General features: G+C 37.9%; 1 protein-coding gene across 2 annotated transcripts in view; it reads left to right on the forward strand.

The window, feature by feature from the left end:
* NELL2 (neural EGFL like 2) overlaps positions 1 to 12,734 on the forward strand; it is a 134,607-nt gene that overhangs the window by 88,159 nt on the left and 33,714 nt on the right. For both annotated transcript variants that reach the window (XM_077178886.1, XM_054631332.2), the window contains exons 14-15: positions 7,479 to 7,601; positions 10,043 to 10,138. In XM_077178886.1, the coding sequence (XP_077035001.1) occupies positions 7,479 to 7,601; positions 10,043 to 10,138 (219 nt within the window). The remainder of the gene's footprint in view (positions 1 to 7,478; positions 7,602 to 10,042; positions 10,139 to 12,734) is intronic.

A 12,734-nucleotide genomic window follows, 5' to 3' on the forward strand; every position in this document is an offset into this window, starting at 1 on the left:
ACTTTGTGCTGAGAAAGTGTTCAGAGGTGTTTTTATTGAGCCTTCTGGTCATGTGAGTAATCTCAAAGTTGGTACTAAGGAAATATGAGAACAGGCAGCAAGTTGCCAGCCTCAACAGCAGTCAGGTTACTTTACAGCTTTTATTTGTGTAGCTGAAATATGTGTGGGAGGGAGGCCAAATATCCAGCGGGTATCTATTGCTAGTGGCAGACTTGTAATAACATGGAGCCTTTTAGTAAGGAAGCTGTAAATAAAAGGGTTGGAATTAGAAAAATTAAAATATACAGTTTTCAGTTGGCTGAGGAAATTGTACTTGCAGCTCGAGTCTGACTGTTCTACTAGCAATAAAGTAGGGAGCACCACTGGAGATGCAGAATTTACTATCACCACTTTTGACCACATAATAGAAGATATTGAAAGCATCAGTTTATCATAAGTGTCTGGGAGTTTTTGTATACAAAGAAGTTGGAATTAAGTAAGATTTACCTGGGAATAAATAGTGCATCTGGCTAGATTTAAAAAAAAAAATTAATCTGTGAAGAAAGTCTGGAAAGTGTACTCAATGAAATACCTTTTAAAAGCTGGAAACCTCATTTTAAAATGTCACTGGTGAAAGATTCTAAGAGATCAGTTTGAATTAAGGCAAAAAGAAGTGGGTGACAAGGTCCATGTCAAGATCTAGACTGAAATCTCTTAAAGTAGGATTTCAGAATAATTTTGCATTTATGCTACAATCCTGCCATTGTAATCAGTAGGAATTACAGACATTCCTTTAGGGGAAACAGTTGGGTCTCTGCTAAATGCTTTAGAAAATCCTTCTCTTAAACTTTTCTGTTGAAGAGGGAATATAGAAAATGGCAGACTTGAAAGAAAGTGGAGTTTAATTAAAGCTTTTTTTAACTTCAGCTGTCAGGCAAAATATTCTTTAATATATTTACTCTGCCTAACTGGTTGAAAAGTATAAAAATTACAGGATGTTACATGGAGTAACACTGATTAATGTTGCAATAGAAGCCTTCATGAGAGGAGTGTATTTTGTAAAAATTTGTGTATTTTTCCATGAAATTGGAAATTACAAAACACATTTTGAAGAAGATGAATCTTAGGTGGGTTTAACAAAGTCGAAGGCATTAAATGAAGAGCTGTAGAGGAAGATGGAGGGAATAAGGGTAGGCCTGCCACAAAATATGCATTTTATCCATCAACTTGTCTTTTTTGTCTCAAACCACGAGTTTTATGGCTTTTCCCCTTCTAATTATCTCCCTGATCCTGCTGTGGGTGGGAGCAAGAAGCTGCTCTACAGAAATTGTCATTTATGACTGCACTGAAGAAAGAATTAGAAAATGAGGACCGAGAATAGCATGGATATATGGGAATATATGAAGACAAGAATATATATACAGGGATATATGAAGACAAAAATCAGTCAAGCAACAGGATAATAGGGAACAAACTCTTGTAGACCTGGCTTTTGGTGTCCCCAGCTTTTGGTGTCCCCAGCTGGTGGTCATTAATGACTCAAGCATTAACTAAGGGTAAACTGTGTGATTATAACTCTATGTGTAATTAAAACACAGGTTTTATTTTGCTTTTAAATTAAGAAATGTCTATAGAAAAAAATGATTGGGGAATATAAATCAAAAATTTTAACATAAATATATGGAAAATATAAAATCATTGACTCTTTTGGGTTGGAAAAGTCCTTTAAGATCATGAAGTCCAACCCATCACTGCCAAGTCCACCACCAAACTATGTCCCAAAGTGCAACATACAAATGTCTTTTAAATGCCTCCAGGGATGGTTACTCAAACCCTTCACTGGGCAGCCTGTTCCAGTGCTTGACAGCCCTTACAGTGAAGAATGTATTTCTAGTATCCAATCTAAACTGCCAAGCACAATTTGACGTCAATTCTCTTGTCCTGTTGCCTGCTGCTTTGGAGATGAGACTGAGCCCTCACCTGTGTACAACCTCCTGTCAGCTGGTTGTGGGGAAGGTCCTCCTTGGCCTCCTTTTTTTCAGGCTAAACAATCCCAGTTCCCTGAGACACTCCTCATAAGACTTGTTCTCTGGTCCCTTTACCAGTTTCAGTGCCCTTCTTTGGACACTTTCCCGCAAATAGATCAATAAATTTACAGCATTTGCTCTTTAAAAATAGTGTACATATACTGCAATTTAAATTAACTCTGCCAATTAGAGTTTAAATGAGTTAATATGAAGTCTTAAAAGAGATTAACCATCTGTCATTTCTCAAATGATCTTAATGGAATAAGTCTTCCATATTACATATATAATTGCTACTAATTTTTGTCTTGTACAGGAACTATAGGTGGGAGAAAAACCCCTTGTAATTAAGATAAACTCTAAGTGCGCATTTAAGTGTGTTGGCTATTGATAATTCAAGTAAATCTCATCTGTTGTCACTGCCACATCAAATATCCAGCTGGTCACCATGGTTCTGTGGTTCTATACCAAATCAATGCAAAGGAGACAGAAGGCCGAAGTAATTTTAATTTTTGAATGCAGAGAGATCAAAAGGGAAAAATACCTAATACATTCTTATTATTTAAATTATTTTAATTTCATCTGGGTTCACAAGTTCTTCACGGAGCAGTGAATATCTGTTGCATCATGTTTCAAGATTACAGTTGCAGGGATGTATTCTATTTAAATTTTTGGGAACTTTTATGCATTTCTGCACCTTAAAAATTATCTCAGCCCATATTTTCCAGTGTTGTTAATGGATGATTCATGAAAACTGCCAGCATATTTTCCATCCCTAAGTAAGGGATTCAACTCAGTTGTCATTCCTATTTGCTATTGGATTGGATTATGATTATATTTTTTTCTTAGACCTTTTCAGAATCTGGATACACAAGGCATATATTGGGAAGACTCACAGTGTGCATGTAGGAAATTTTATACAGACATTTATTTTTAATCATAAAATCTGCAGTAGGAAGGATAGGGGCTGACGTTGCATAGTGTGAATGAGGAGGCAGGTGCCACACCTTGTGGACAACATATTAAATTTTACTAAGTTCAGCAAGAATCTCTGCACAGATAACAAATTTGGAAAGACAGGTCCCCAGCTGTCACTGCATTGAGATGCATCACAGCATCTAGTAGGTCTGGATCAGTTTATTCCACCAGTCTCACTTTGTAGGGGGCAATGCTTCACCCTAGATACCCTGCTGAAGTAAAGTTTTTCTCAAACAAGCAATGTGGGATATTCTTAAACAGTATTTCACAATAAGTCAAATTAAAATAAAATTCTTAACCTTTACTATATTCTTCACATATATCCTGTATATGTATATATATACATATATATGTGTATGTATAGATGTACACATATATACATGCATGTATATATTATACACATACATGTATATATATATATGTATATATATTTTTGTGTGCATAATGTATTTGCACACACAAATATGCAAAAGTAAATAAATTGCATCATCACATAATTTTTGCCTTGTTGTCTGCATCCTAAGAATTATTTAAAGAGACATACATAAGCACTTACTTTTACTGTTATTCTTACCATAAGGCAATAGCAAATTTTGAGTTAAAATTTTTTCTCTATCTAGAAAGATCTCATTCCAGAGGTAGTTTAGTCAATATAAATAGAGTATTTAAGACTTCATTTGATTCCCAGAACAGAGCTGTTATGAAATTCAACAGTGTTGAGCTTAAGTCCTGGACAGTGCAAAATGGATTTCAGATATACTAGGTAATAAAGCTTTAGGATTCATTGAAACCAGTGCATTTGGTCTTTGTTTATGCAAGTTCAGGTTGGGAAATCATTAAAATTTCATTAAAATTTCATTGAAATTTCTCTGCAAAAATAATTTTAATTTCTTTGCCTCTGTAATACTATTGTCTCCAGCCTGTCCCTATCTTCATTATAGTGTGCAGTGAAATAAGTATGGAACATTCATTTAATGTGACATGATTTCTAAAGAGTTTTGAAATAAATGGCCTCGAGAAATAAAATTTTAGCATTTCTAAATCAGGCAAATAATGTTTCAAGACTGGTTTTTGAAATTAAAAACCAGATTGTAGCATCTGTTTTAATGATTCTTTTATAAATTGCTTTTTTGCTTCTTTATAATGCATGGTCCTATCTGCTTCTGCAGTTTCTGATTTGGTATTTAAGGTTGCTCAACTCAGGAACTGCAATTTTCTCCTTTTTCTTTTAAGGTGACTTTCCAAGTGTTTGATTAAAAAAAGAAACCAAAGTGTAAGGCATGAACTAAGGAAGAATTATGAACAGAGCACCACCCTTTTTGTTAAGAATAAGTATTTCTGTTTTAATAAAGCTGAACAATCTGTCTTGTTATCACTAGTGATAAACCTGTTTCTGGTGGGCTCTAAATTGGTGTGGATAGTGTGCCAAGTGCTGAAAGAGAAGATGTAGTGACATGGTTTCTGTACAGGATTTTTTCAGGTGTAGTTTAGCCATGTAAGCAGTCCATAAAAGAGCCACTCCTGAAGTTTAAGCTGTCTGCTCTGTTAGGTGTCACTGTAGAAAGCAGTATGAAGCAGCACTGTCTTTAGATGATTTTGTGTTATTGAAGCTAAGATCAGATGATGCAGAGAAACAAATTTAGATGGATTGTAAAACCCACTGATCCTCTTTTCTTTGCCAATTTTTTTGTATTCCAATCATATTAAAATCTCCTTTAATTGGATCACAGATTTTCTCCTAACTCTGAAACATTTTCCACCTAAAAATGACATGTAAACTTCAATCCAGGAATAATTTATTAAAACATGAATTTTTTATTAGTCAGTAATATGTGATTTCAATAAAAATAGATCTGAAGTTTGAGCAGGTAACCACAGAAGAAGTGATGGCTGTTTCAATACAGTTTGTGCAGAAGCATACTCCATGAACTTTCTTGCATGAGGATAAGGAACCCCAAAGCTTACGTAGAGTAGGATACCAGGCATATTACCTTTGCATCCAAGTCCTGCTATTTAGCCCATGGAAAGTTAATTTTATTGATCTTGTATGCTTTAAGAAAAAAAAAAATTCCATCTTCAAAGACTCAGTAGTTTTTCTTACCCCCGAAAAGCAAGTGTTAGGAAGGCACACTCAAATGTGGCAGTCATCTCTTTATATGAAGGACACTCACCTGTGCAAATGATCTTCAAGGCTCTGCTCCTGCAAACCTTGGTGGGCTTCCAGAGCTGCTCCAGCCACACACATAGAGCCCTTCCTCCTGCTGTGGCAGTCTGCAATCACCTGCTGCTCTCTAATATACTCTTTTCCCTCGTTAAGAGCTGCTGTACATGCCAGGGGTGCTTCTGCATTCCTAAGGCATAAGATGGATGGCTATGCTTCCTCTTTGAGCATGATACTTAATTTGTCAAATGTAGTTATTTAAGCTGAGTTTACCAGTGTGACGTATTCCTTCTCTTAAGATACCAAGATAATGTCTTTGCAGGGTATTTTGGCCTGCTGAATAAGTTTCACATATTCTCATAATAATTTACTTCTTGTGTGTTATTTAAAAAATACAAAATAATTAATATTTAAATAAAACCCCATATTTAAATAATATCATAATATTAACATAAAATAAGAAAGCCAGGGTACTGTTACAATATAGATTATACTTTTAAACCAAATTTGCATGACCATTACTTTATTTTTGTATTATGGAGTGGTTTCACATAACTTCTGTTCCAGCCAGCATAAGTGATTTCACTATGTTAGGAGGTCAGAGTCAAATATTGTTAAGTGGATTTTAGAGGGGCTGGATCATTTGGTGAACAATAACAATTTTGGTTATTCGTGCTGAGAGCAAAGTAATTAAATCTCATGCTGTAGGGCAGAGGCCTGCAGCCTGTGCTCTGCTGCACCCAGGGAGGGTTGAAGAGAGCATGATTGGTGATACAACAGACACAACTCCTTGTTTAGAAGAGGGATATTAGGTTAATGTTATTAAAAACCAAACAAATAAACACTTAACAACAGCAAACCCACAAAAATAAAACTAAACTTGTGTAGCATTTAAAATTTATTAGTTATATTAAGGTAAATGTTTCCTCCTTTTAAATAACAGGTCCTTGCCATTACTAGAGGAAAATTTGCCTCTACTGATGGATTGGATATGTGTCATTCTGCCAGTTTTATACTCCTACAGTTTATGGCCACTATTGAAATAGCACGTTGAAAATTTCCATAGTGATTTGCAAATGTTAAGAAATTAATTTTCTTGACAACTCAGTGGGATATGTGCAGTCATTATTTATAAAGAGGAAGATTCAGAGCAGTCTTCCCCCTCAAAATGGGGGAAGAAAGAGCATCTGATTCCAGATTTAAGACTTAGGCTAAAAAGGCAGAACTGGTCTAAGCTGCACTAATAAAATTCACTAAAACCTGGCCAGAATGATAGCTATGAAAACTTCACATGCAGGTTAGCCCATGTGTGCTGATTAAAATTAGATGTCTTTATGTTCCCCAAACAGCTGGTTTTCCTGAAATTTAAATTTCAGGGCTCTGAAATTATATGTGGATAGATGAATACTGTTGATTTAACAAAAAATGCAAGGAGTATTTCCAGAAGATCGAAGCATTTTATTTTGACACCTACAGACTAAGATACTGCATTTTGAAAATAATAGAGCTTTTCATGTATCATTTTGAAATGACGCTTTAGGGCATCTTATTTTAAGATTCCATTTACCATTTCTTAAAAATCACAAGCTAAAACATTAAAAAGTTCTGTACCCTAAATACTTAAGCAATGCTCTTTTTTTCCAGATTAAGTAGTGCACTGGAAGCCAACACAAAATCGCATTCTCCAGACTGTTAATTTATTCCCAAAAGGGATATTTCCTAGCATGTCCTAGTCACCAGACTGAGGAGTCTCATCCATCACACTCCGGTGCTAAGACATACCATGCTAGAAGCCCCTTGAAAAGCAGGCAGACCTCTGTTTCCAGGTTATTTATTTCATCTAAATAAAGTGCTTTGTATGGGCTGAGGGGAAGGAAAACATGGGCTGCACTTTGAAGACCTGCCTTCTGCTAACCACGGCGTTTGCAGATTGGAGCGTGCGTCTCACACCGTTAGTCAGCTTTCTGAAGGAAACCCAAAGAATCCCACATAAGATCAACCTGCATGAATAAATTACACAGTAGAAGTAGCATATGGTTTTTCAGTATGCTAGCCAGCTCTTCGGCAAATGTTTAAGAGAATACTGTAGCCCACATAGAAAGTGTAATGATGGTGGCTCCCTGTTAATGAAGGTGGAATTATGCTGCAGTGCAGTTACTACATACTAGTATGGGATAAAAATAGATACCCTGCCTGTCCCATGGTTACATGTTCACATAGGATACATTGCCAGTAAATACTACTGTGTTTCTCTTTTTTAATCTGGAAACCTATACAAATCTCCTATTTTGTTGTGGTTTTTAAAAATTCAGGACCATTCTTGCTTCCCTTTTCAGAGCATGACGAATGTGTAACAAACCAGCACAACTGTGATGAGAATGCACTCTGCTTTAACACCGTGGGTGGGCACAACTGCGTCTGCAAGCCGGGGTACACGGGAAATGGCACCATCTGCAAAGGTAAGCTGCTGGAAACCTGAATGAGATGCTCTGTCATTGTTGATGCAGTTCTGGTCGTTTGCCTTGAACAAGAGAGACAAAATGCCAAGCTAGGCACTTGGGTCCTTCACCTATATGATCTTCACAGGCTTATATACACTGACTTTGCATTGGCAGTCTGCAGTAATTTGAAGATGATGCATACAGAGGTAGTAGGCTCTAAAATTTGAAGTAGTTATGTTTCATTTTTTTGTGTCAGCAGTTTCTATATATGGTACAGCATTCAAGGAGGCCTGCAGTTACCAAAAAACTTAGTCTGTGAAAACATCGTCAGATTTACATTGTCCGTGGTCAGTGACTTGCTGTTTTACTTGGATGAACTAAAAATTGTTTGGTATGTCTTGTTATCCTAAGTGAGAAAAGCAGTAGACATGGGCATACAAAACTTCCACTACAAGTGAGGCAGTGTTTTCTAATGTGTATTCTAACATTCTGATTCACTGCTAAATATTAGAACTTAAATTTCTAGTCTTAAAAAGATGCTTTTCCAGAGGTACAAGACTGCTTTTATTCCTGTTGCATTTCACATCAGAAGAAATTATACTTGGTAGCTGGGCCCAAATCCTTGGAATTTCTCAAGCTCTGACCACAGGATATAGAGAGTGCTTGAAAATAAAAGTATTGTAGCTGTAGGGGAATAAGCTCAGATGTGAGAAGTGGGACAGATGAAGCAATATCACAGCCAGTGTTCCTGAGGTTGGGCCTTGGTGCTCTTGATCTCTTAGAATCTAAAAGTCCAGAGCTAACATTGGTAATGTCACATAGATGCCTTCTGCTGCTGTCTATTGCCAAATCTAAGCAACCCAGAATTTCTTTAATTGCTAAGTCTGATTAAGATCTTAGCACTAGTTATTCCATCACCTGATTAACAGTACAATTTTTCTATATTACCAAAGACAAGCTCTTTGTAAAACATCGCACCCTGGTTCACTTCCAGTCAAACACATGGGTAGAGGGACATGTGTCAGCAAATATGTCCTTTTGTGCTGGGCTCTCTGGGGAATAAGAAGAAAGTCTTACCCTGATGAGGTTTAAACCCAAAGCAACTTCTTTCAGAAGAACACAGCTCATTCCTTCCCTGTGCTTGGTAGTAGTCCCAAATTCTTCTGCTGGAGGGGAGTCAGCTACTAAAAGGTTCTTTGGATCAAAGAGAAGGTGCATAACCCTGTAGCACTGTGTTCAGCTCTTCTGAGTAAGGGCTCTGACTGTAGATCTGACAATTCAGAGGGCACCTGGCCCCACTGTGAAAGAAAAGTATATACCTGCCCTCCCTCCTCAATATTGAGAAGACAGTATGCAAGAGAAGGCTCTAAGACTGTGTATTGAAATCTGAAACATGTACTTCTCCGCAGCCCTGGCTGGGATGCCAGTGTCCATCAGAGAGACCTGGATATGCCTCTTGCCCCCATGTCTTTGGCAGCTTTCCATGCACTGTGCTGCCAGCTGCAGTCCTGTGCACGATGCACCCCTGGATCGGGAAGCTTACGTGTCTCAGTGGAAATGCTCCCTCACCACAGGGCTGGTGTCTCAAAACTGAGAGCTGGGTAGCTCAAATCTATAACAGTTTTCCCTGAGCCATAAGAGCTCATCAGTGCTGCAGTTACACAGAGCAGCTGCAAACCAAAGCCTGGCACCTCTGGCTGGTTACCTCTGGCAGGGCTAGACCAGTGCCCCGAAGCAGCTCTTTGTGTTGGCTATAACTTCCAGATGCCTAGTTTCACCTACAGTTTCTTCTGGCCAGAGCATTTTGCAGATGCTATCAGAACAACTAACAGCTACTGTGTTTTCAAGCAGAGTTGGTTGCATTTCTGGGTCTACAGAAGTGGCTCTTAAAAGCACACACTCCTGGAGAATGCTACACCAAAAATATGTAAGCACAGCATGCCAAAGAACAAACCCAAGGATTGACTTTAAGCTGTAAATGCTAAAAGTTTCAAAGTTCTTCAGAATCCCTTGAGACAAAATTAGTATTTTTATTGTTTCTATTAAATTACTTAATAAAGGACTGAGGTAGCCAGACACTTTAATATTCAGTTGTGCCTGTTATGTTCAGGCCTTTATTTGGGCAGCAGAACAGACCAGCACTGCCCTAGGAGAGTCTGTTCCAAGGGAAGATGTTGTCTTTCACTGCTTCCCAGTGCATGTGAAGGAGCACATATGGGAGCTGTTGTCTTCAGATGATTTACTCTAATCTCCTTCTGTAGCTTGTCAGCCCATCTGGCCAGTGAGGCAGGGGGGCCATAAACCATCTCTTTGTGACCTCTATCCTTGGGAGGAGGCAGTGTCTGCACTCTGTGCCGCACGGGCGGCGTTCTGTGCCAGCCTGCTGGCAGACTGTGCCCACCTGCAGGGCTGCTGAGTGGGATTCTCTTACCCTTACACTGTGCTTTTGCATCTTGCAGCATTTTGCAAAGACGGGTGCAGGAACGGAGGAGCCTGCATTGCTTCCAATGTGTGTGCCTGCCCACAAGGCTTCACTGGGCCCAGCTGTGAAACTGGTAAGATTATAACTTAATTTACAATGAAGATAATCCAAGGAGGATGTTTCAAGTAATCCAAGAATAAAGGAGAATTTAAGGTTCTGCCCTAAAAGAGGAAGCTGCCACTAAAACGTTACTCACTTTTCTTATATGCTTCCCAAGAGAATATATTACAGCAATTCTAATTAGAAGCACATGGACTGCAAAAATTAGGACATGAATTAAGACATCTTGGGTTTTGATGTTTCATAATTAATAAGATTATTACGGACTTGCTTTTCACCTCAAATGGCCTTTGGTGTCTCATATAAATAACAGATAATCTGACATCTGGAAATAAATTTAAGTAACTGATTACTTTTGTGCTGTATATGTGTTCCCAGTTCAGTAACCCACCTTCATTTGCAACCTTATTTGAAGACTTGTGATTAACCCAGCTTATTTTACTCAGTGTTAAGGCAGGTTTCAGTGTTCCTACTACTTTTACCTCCTTTCACAAGCATTCCTTTATCTTCTCCTGCTACCCCTGAGGATGGCAGTATCACAAGGCTTTGTTTTAGAACTTTATTTTTTAAGTCTTAGATCTAATCAAATTATATTGCCCAGTAGAGTATGGAGAATGTTAATTCATAGCATCTCAAGTGCCTGTAAATAATTTTTCAAAGTTCAAATTAATAGCTTCAGCACCTTTATTGCTGCAGAATTTTTAAGTGCATTCTAAGCATACTTGCCTCCAGGAGGTAAAGGGAGAAAGCTTTCTTAGATTAATTGGCTTCAGTATGCCTAATAAAAGGGCAGTCTGCCACCTATGATTGACTATTGTTGCTGTTCTATATTGCCTTCAATAAATCTTCCAAACAGTAGAAAGGAGGTCATTTGAGCAAGTATTGCTTTCATTTGACTTGTAAACATATCTTGTTTAATGAAAAACACAGACCAGTCTGAATTCTGTATTATCTGGTCTATTTGAGAGGTGAGAAATGTGGTTGTTTTCATTCTTCTGTATTTGATCAGATATCCCCACAGAACAAACAAGGGCTGCTGTGTGAAAAGCAGCATCCTAATTGCTCATGTATTTCTAAAACAATGTTAAAAGAACAAGTTTTCAAATATTGCTCACTATTTTACAGACTGTACATACCATAGTACAGGGTACCAAGGTCTCTTCATTGTAACACTGCTTGGAATAAATTGTATGCTAAGATATTGCTGAAGTATTAAAGCAGTTAATTTGTTTTAGTGATGGCTGTCTTATATGCTCCTTGAACTGCTCTCCTGGTTTCAACTAAATATAACATGTATAGTTTCAAAGTGCATAATCATCTCCTGCAGCTTTGTACTCCTATCTGAAGTGTGTAGACTGGAAGCATATTCTCCTTAGTTTCCTTCTATAGTCAATATTAATAGCCACTATCAAAGAGAGATCTTACTGGCTTTTTAGAATTGACCCTGGAAGTCCTGCCTATACTCCCTTCTTTATAGGACAAACCAGGGACACTCAGTCCCCAGTCCAGTAAATTCAAGTACCTTAAGCTGACTTAAGTTAGATTAACTGCATTCAGCCCCAAATGTCTTTCAAAAGAATCTGAACTGCTGGCCTAACTTCCATCCTCCCTGCCCTTCAGGAAACATATAGGGAGGCAGGCAGAGGCTTGGAGCACATATTGTGCCTTTCTGAATACCTGATCTCAGTGTTTAATATCAAGTTAGTATGGTGGTGACCGGATATCACATAGCTAGTGATAATGTTGCTATGATGTGGAGCCAATTGCCAGCCCCAAACCAATTTCATAGCTTAGTTTTCTGAGGAGAAGACCCTCTCTCCTGTTTAATTTCTGTTGAACATGGTATTTTTTTCCTGCTGTAGAAATAAATAATGCTAGAGGTTGGCAACAGGAGCATAGGTCTGGTGACCTCATGTGGAGACTAATATGCAGAGTAGGATCATCATCTACTTGTGCATGGCTTTGGAACATGCAGTCTGAAATACGGTGAGAGTGGCAAATGGATGAAGTATCTGGTGGGTAAAGAGTAAAAGCTGATTTTTTTTGAGACTGCACTGTAAGAAAGAGGGTGCTGTATATAGCCTTAAAAGAAAACTGGAGCTTCAAACAGTACACATTCACTCATCGTGAATGTAGCTGAGTTTTGCTGAAGGTACTCCTCGTTAGGCTTGAAATGTTTCAAGATGTTCGTACTACAAATAATTTATGCTGGAAGCCTCCCTTTGAACAGTCTCTGTGTCTGCAAAGGTGATGCAATCTTCTCTAGGCAGATGTCTTCCATTGCTGTCGCATACAGAGAAGGGGGAGGATTCATGTAAAGGTGCCAAATTTGTTTTAAAATTGCACATCACTTATTTCTGTTTATGCTACACATATTTTAAAACTGCTTATTGAAGAATCCTGGGATTTTAAACTTAAAATATTCAGTTATGTAGACATTGTCGGCAGCTGCTGAACCTATGAATTAATTATCGGGAGATTGAATCCACACCCCAACAATAACCTAGAAAATGCAATCATCAGTTCTTATTGTTTCCTTCTGTAAAAGGTGGTTTAAGAGTTCTGTTTAAATCATTTCTCAAAATCATAGAAAAGAAAGGATGAAGTTG

Source organism: Agelaius phoeniceus, chromosome 5, assembly GCF_051311805.1.
Source record: "Agelaius phoeniceus isolate bAgePho1 chromosome 5, bAgePho1.hap1, whole genome shotgun sequence".
In the NCBI taxonomy this organism is placed as follows: Eukaryota; Metazoa; Chordata; class Aves; order Passeriformes; family Icteridae; genus Agelaius; species Agelaius phoeniceus.